At 46.3% G+C, this 7,195-nt stretch overlaps 2 protein-coding genes across 2 annotated transcripts; one reads left to right on the top strand and one right to left on the bottom strand.

Moving 5' to 3' along the window:
* The first annotated feature begins 516 nt into the window (after positions 1 to 516).
* Positions 517 to 1,533, top strand: LOC111692473 (52 kDa repressor of the inhibitor of the protein kinase-like). Its single transcript, XM_023456505.1, has one exon. It carries the CDS (start codon positions 517 to 519, stop codon positions 1,531 to 1,533), a length of 1,017 nt encoding a protein of 338 aa, XP_023312273.1.
* Positions 1,534 to 3,479: 1,946 nt separating this feature from the next.
* Positions 3,480 to 4,259, bottom strand: LOC108915451 (basic salivary proline-rich protein 4-like). Its single transcript, XM_023456504.1, has one exon. It carries the CDS (start codon positions 4,257 to 4,259, stop codon positions 3,480 to 3,482), a length of 780 nt encoding a protein of 259 aa, XP_023312272.1.
* Between the last annotated feature and the right edge of the window lie 2,936 nt (positions 4,260 to 7,195).

Raw genomic sequence — 7,195 nt, 5'->3', positions numbered from 1 at the left:
GAGCCGGATCGCAGACACGCGTTGTCGTATTCCACCCTTCGAGCGAGCTCCAGGATTTCAGAACACCCCGTATATTCATAGAAGTCATAATTTTGTGCCTACGACTATGCCGGAGACCGCTTAATTGAAAAGGAGACGAAACAATCATATTCACCTACCTTTCCAATTCAAACCAAAAACCCGCCANAAAAATTTAGAGCTCACGAAAGACATAAAGACCATGTATTTGCTCTAGCAAATAAAATACACGCAGAGAAAAGCCTTCCTATTGAAGCTCAGTTGAGTTCGCAGATAGCTTCAGACCAAGAAAAAGCACGAAATGGTCTTATTCAAATTTTCTCTGCCGTTAAATAATTGGCTAGACAAAATCTGGCAATAAGAGGGCATGAAGATAGCGAAAGCAACAGTATTCAGTTGCTCGATGTTTTGAAGGCTCAAAATTTAGATTTGAAAGAATGGCTTAATAAGAAAAAATCGTGGACAAGTTGGAAAATTCAAAATGAAATTCTCGATCTCATGAGTAGGAAAATTCTAGAGAAGCTTTGCCAAGAAATACGAGAATCAGAATGCTTCGCTTTGATTGTGGATGGTACACAGGATATCTCTGGTACAGACCAACACTCTATCTGCATACGATTTACTGATGAGCATCTACAAGCGCGAGAAGAATTTTTAGGGTTCTACGAAGTAAAAGAGACGACTGGCCAAGAGATTGTCGATGTCATTTTAAAAATTTTAAAAAAACTTGAACTTCCGACAGATAGTTTACGTTGGCAAACGTATGATGGTGCAGCAAATATGTCCGGCATTTATAAAGCCGTTCAAGCAATTATAAAAGAGTCGCAGCCTCTCTCTGATTACGTCCACTCCACTGCGCATGCCTCTAATTTAGCTGCACAGACAGTAGCCAGTAGCAGTCCCTTATCGTCATCGGCGTTAGATGCAGTTAATGAATTGGGAAATTTGGTCTCGAGAAGTGGCAAGTTAAAAACTATTATGAAAGATATTACATCTTCTTCAAGTGATCCACAACTTAAATTAATTAAACCGTTATGTCCGACACGTTGGCTGGCGAGAGTAAATCCAGCCTGCGCTACACTATCACAGCTTCAAGTTGTTCTTGATTCTCTCGAAGCAATAAAAAAAGACAATGTGACGGCAGCAGGATTAATTGAAAAATTAACAAAAGGAAACACTGTACTTGGATTATTGATGTCTATTGATATTTTTTCACAATTGGAAATTTTAAATAAGACGTTGCAGGGCAAGTATGAGACCGTTTCAGGGGCACTCAAAGCTACAGAGTTAGTTATTAAGGGCTTGGAAGAAAAACGCACAGATACATCATTCCAAAAAATTTTCTCAGATGCGGATAAATTGATCGAGGATTTGAATTTAGAACCCATATCACAGCCTAGACAACGCTGCCCACCTAAACGACTGACAGGAAATGCAGAAAATTATTTTGATTCGTCACCTGTTGAGTATTATAAAAGGCAGTATTTTTCTATGATTGACACTACGACGACATAACTGAGAGATAGAATTTATCAAAAAGGAATGGATCATCTAATTTGCCTTGAGAAGGTTCTTTTAAGCGGGGAGGTTGATGATTCTATAAAACGCTATAAAGAATTCAATCATGATAAATTAAAAATACAATTAAAACTATTCAAGACACAATTTGAATATAAAACATTGAAGGAAGCTACAGAGAAAATGAGAGAAGCAACGATAGAAGTAAGTAATCTTTAATAGTTAGACTAGTGTCGTATCATATCAGCATAAAAATGATTCTGACTACATAAAAAATATTTCTTACATATTTTCAGGTGCGCCAAATGTTTAGAGAAGTAGAACGATTGATAAAGCTTTTAATAACCTGTCCTGCATCATCTTGTGAAGCTGAAAGAAGTTTCAGCGCGCTGCGCAGATTGAAAACTTATCTCCGCAGTACTATGCTGCAAAGTCGATTAAATAGCTTAGCTATCTGCCACGTTCACAAGCACATTTTGGATACGCTGAATATCGTCTCTTTATGTGTAGAATTTATTGGGTCCGGGTCCAATGATTATCGGAAAACAATATTTGGGAAATTTTCCAAGTGATATAAACATAACTTTAAGTCATTTTGTGATTGTAGGTTATATTAAATAGTATATTTAAATTGATATAATAGTTGTATATTAGAATTATCAGTAAGTTTGTAAGAATAAATATTATTATTTATTGAAAAAATGATTAATTTCATTTTCCCTAAATTACACCGCCTACACCCCCCCTCCCCCGTTTTGTTTGCTGGGCACCAGAGAGCGCGCGAGAAATCTTTTCGAGCGCGCCGAGATCCACAGCAACCCGCTGATCCGGAACGCGGTGGACTACCGACCCAAAGAGGCTGCCGGCAGACGCAGGCGGCCTAGACATCAACTCCTGGACGCAGGATGAGTCGAAATTTTCCTGTCTGCTTCAGGACCGCCAGGATCAAGAGACGAAAACGACGACACACACACACACACACACACATTCCCCCCTACCTTCCTTATCCCACTCTCCCCTCCCGCGCTAGCCTAAGGGCCACCTTAGCAAAGCGCTTCCTAAGCTGCATAGCTGCACGACCTCACCCAAAACCACCACCCCGGTCGCAAACGACAGTCGTCGTTTGCGACCGATACACGACACCCCCGGGGGTATACACAGACGAGCCGGCGAAGAAAGAAGAGCGCCAGAAGAAAGGGCCCTAGCCGGCGGGGCCCAGCCAGGACAGGAGGAGGCCCCACGAACCGATCCAATCCGGCCGCGTTGGCGGTCCGGAATGACGGGGAAAGGGCCTACCTCTACGAGGCGTCCGGGCCTACAGCGATGAAGTGGGTAAAGAGCGATAATCCCGCTCGACCTCGCTCCATCCGAGGTCATTTTTCCTGCCAAGGATATTGGCGCGCCGCACGAGCTCATTCGTGTCGCAGCCTCACTAGCGTACGGAGCTCCTCAGACAAGCGACGGTATCGCTTTTTCTGTAATACCAAATTTACAAAAAGAATTTGTTTCATTTCTATTGGTATAGAAAGCGGGTCTGGGACCTGCAGGTATTATTTTTATAAAGTAAAATTCGAGGTAGTCATTCTACTGGATAGTAGAATCTGGGTCTGGGACCTGGTGGTAATTCCTTAAAGAATTCGACTAAAAGAAACTAATAAGGGAAAAAGAGAGATCCCCAAGTAAAAAGAACAAAATAAAGACAAAAAGATTAACGCAGGAGAAAAAGAAACAGATCTCCTTGGAAAAAGAACGTTCCTAAACCTAGTTTTGAAAAGAGGCCATAGGTCCGTCACCCGAAGGTATACTAGTATACCTCCAACTTTAAAAAGAATTTCGAAAGGTAGAAAAGGTTTAAAAAGAATTCCAACGATTAGCGAACAATCAACGTCTTGCGTCTGGCTTATCACTATGGAACCGGTATCTAGGTCGTACGCCGTCGGCGGTTACCACGACGCTTGGGACAGAGTCGTCCGCGGGGCTAGCAGGGCAAACGAAACCGCGATGGGGATCGTCTTCGACGGCCCCCAACTACGACGTAGGGTCGCGGTGACGTCACATCGGCGGTTATTTAATGAATAGCGGTCGGACTGCGGACTGGACGTCGAGTGCGCCGTAGCCTGCCGTTCAAAAAGGCCCCTGGCAGGGGGTTTGGTCTCTGCATGTGGCCTAGCATGGCTAGGGCCTGGTGTCGCCTCAGAGTAGGCTATCAATGGACATGGAGGGCGGTCGTCATTCAGACGTTGGACCCGTCCATGGTCCGTAGGTTGCCGTCCCGGTTGGCTGGTTGGAATTATAAGCGGGTGGTGGCTGGCTCGGGGGTTTGCATGTGGCCTAGCATGGCTAGGGCCTGGTGTTGCCTCAGGGTAGGCTATCAGTGGACATGGAGGGCGGTCGTCATCCAGACGTTGGACCCGTCCATGGTCCGTAGGTTGCCGTCCTGGTTGGCTGGCTGGCTTTATTAGCCGACCGGGGTGGAGACCGTCCTGGTCTTGGGCCTCGGTATGGGGTAGTCGTGGCTCTGTTTCTGTTGGCCGGTCGAGGTGTGGACCGTCCTGGTCCTGAGCCCCGACTTGGAGTGCCGCTGGCTCTATTGGCCGGCCGGGGTGTAGGTCATCCAGACCTTGGTCCTCGGCTTCTGCGGCTTCCGGTGGTGGCATCTCGTCTTCCTCGTCCGAGGAGACGTCATCATTGGCTGGACTGCCCGGTGGTGCTGGGCGGTGCATCTCTGACCTTCCAGGCAGACGGTCAGACGTGGCAATTCGGCATTGGCTGGGACGACCTCAGTGGTAATGTTGTTGAGGTCGCCGACAAAGGCTTCGACATCCATGTTGTCGAAGGGGGTTTGGTTCGATTGCCGAGAGAGGCGACTCGACAATCGGACCTGGATCTGGGAGGCTCACTGCCTCGGTGGCTGGGCTAGAGCCCTGGCTGAGGTCTGGCTCGGACCTGCAGCAGGTTGGCTTGGGGCCGGACGGGTACTGGTGTTCGGTTGAGCTTGATTGGCTAGGGTCAAAGCCTGCAGAAGCTCGACGGTGCTTGGCGTAGAGCTCTGCGGTGTAGGAGGTCCAGGTTGGGACGGTGGTCCTTGATGCTGGTAATTATGGAAGGACACCTCGCTGTCCAGCAGGGAAGGCCTCAAAGGCACTTGTGGTGGGGTACCAGGTAGGTACGGTGATGGCTCCATGTCGGATTTTTTTTTTGTTTGTTTTATTTGATTTTGTTTTTATTTTTATTTTTTTTTTGTTGGATTTATTTTATTTTTTATTATTTATTTTTTTTTTATATTTAATTTTTTTTATTTTATTTTTTTCTGTTGGATTTATTTTTATTTTTTATTTTATTTTATTTTTTTTTTATTTTTTTTTATTTTATTTATTTATTTTTTTTGGATTTATTTTTTTCAAAAATGGTCTTCAGACCTAGGGTGGACCTGGTGGACCTGGAGCGGACCTAGTATGGGCCTGGAGGACCTGGAGCGGACCTGGTGGACCTGGAGTATGCCTGGTGGAGGCTTGGTGGACCCTTGTGGACCTAGGGTGGACGTAGTAGACCTGGAGTAGGCCTAACGTGGACGTAGTGGACCTGGTGGACCTGGATTGGACCTGGTGGAGACCTAGTGGACCTGGACTAGGCCTGGTAGTCGTCGAAGATGCTTCGCTGGGATCGCACAGGCTCCCTTGCCTGTGTAGGTAACCTGGATATCGGTTACTCAAGCCTCACGTGCTGGGCGCCATGTCCACGAACGCGGTGGTTTGGGGACACGTTTTGGGGATTGTGACGTGGTTGGGGGTATCCCTAAGAATCCCCAGAACACGCTGGATGCGTGCAGAAAGCGTTTCTGCACGGCCGCGGCTGCTTCTGCGGATGTCGGGTTCGGCTCGCGTTGTGGAACGATAGGTGTAGGGTTCCCCTTAATTAATAAGTAAAGGGGAACTTGTTAACGAATTCTTTTTCCCTATTTTGTGGAATGGCAGACCAGGCTGTGCCACAAGCTGAGGGGAACAGCTTTAATATACCCCGAAGGGTCGCTGATACTCAGTACTACTACTATTTAAAAATTGGTAGCGATTACTCGTCACTAAAAGAGCGAACAATGAGAGGTTATTCAATTCAAACACTACAATACAAGTGTGAAGACCAACTCAGAGATGCTTCTCGTGGCAAGTCTCGACTGAGAGTGAGCTACCGAGACAAAACTCGGCGGTTATTTAATCAATAGCGGTCGGACTGCGGACTGGACGTCGAGTGCGCCGTAGCCTGTGTCGTATAATGTGAGCGAGCGAACTTCAGATTTCGACAATCTTTCGAATCCAAGTTCCAATGCCCGGAACAGCGCTCCAGTGCAAGCTCTCTATGCAGAACCTGAACCCATAACAAGTATATTCCACAATGTTTCTAACTGTGAAGCCGAAGCCGCTATCAGAGGAAAAAGTAAAACCTAACCTAACCTACCTCTTATCTATAAAAGAAAGGTAAAACGTCGCCCGGGCATTTATTTCTGACCCGCGGCAGACCCAAATCACGGGCCATTAGCCAGCCCTATCACAAGTGTTAGATATAAGCCCTAGTGAAGTGCATCAAACTGCCCCTATAGTTATCAGAACTATATGAGCGTAGTGTTTACCTCTAGATATATATAATTATAAGAATTATATATACAAACTACCTAATTAACGGCTCCAACAGTCGCCTGAGCTCAAATATCGGAGATAGCGGGACGTGTTGGGGCTAAAATCGTCGAGTACGTCAACAAATGTTTACCATGCCACTCTGTAAAAAGCCGTCAAATACAGATAGAAGCCCCACAAAAGCCGCACACAGCGCAATCACCTTTCGAAATAATCAGTATAGATGTGTTAGGACCCTATCCAGTTACCCCACGGGATAACAAATACGTTCTTATCGTCGAGGACCTATTCACTAAATGGACTGAAGCCAAGCCCGCATCAAATTCCGAAGCCGCCACTATTTGCCAATTCCTAGAGGATGAAATTTTCACAAGATACGGATACCCTAAAGTCATCATCTCCGACAACGCGACAGTGTTCCAAAGCCAGAAATACCTCAACATGTGTCAGCGCAAGCAAATTCAGCCATATCACACCGCCATCTACTTCCAACGAGAGAACCCCGTCGAACGAAAAGTCGCCGATTTCAAAACCATTCTGCGAGCCCTCATGCACAATCAACAACGACGACGAAACTGGGATCAACAAGTACCACGTACCCTAGCAATACAGCACCGACGCAAGAACCGAGCTACAGGAGAATCACCGGCAACCGCCCTCCTAGGTTACGAAGCGGCCGCTCAAGGGGATTGGGAAATTCCAGAATTTCAAAGAAGACGAAACCGACCCCGAGAAGACGCGAGGTTGAGACGCCAAAACATCATCGCTCGACAACTAAATTTCAATCAAAACACCTATCCAGGTCGAGACGATGAGCCTACCATCACCTTCCAAGTCGGTGACATGGTAATGGTAAAAGAGCACAACCCGCCGGATCCTTTCGCACCTACATGGGCAGGACCGTTTCCAATAGCCGTCCGAAACTCGCCACAAGTATACGAGGTAGACAAGAATGGAAGGCAATTCAAATATCACGTCGATCAACTTCGACCGGCACCATCAGGGAACCCTCCGTTGGAAGAGGACGATTC

This window comes from Anoplophora glabripennis, unplaced genomic scaffold, assembly GCF_000390285.2.
Source record: "Anoplophora glabripennis isolate ALB-LARVAE unplaced genomic scaffold, Agla_2.0 scaffold1664, whole genome shotgun sequence".
Taxonomy (NCBI): domain Eukaryota; kingdom Metazoa; phylum Arthropoda; class Insecta; order Coleoptera; family Cerambycidae; genus Anoplophora; species Anoplophora glabripennis.
This window is presented reverse-complemented; position numbering and strand designations above follow the sequence as displayed.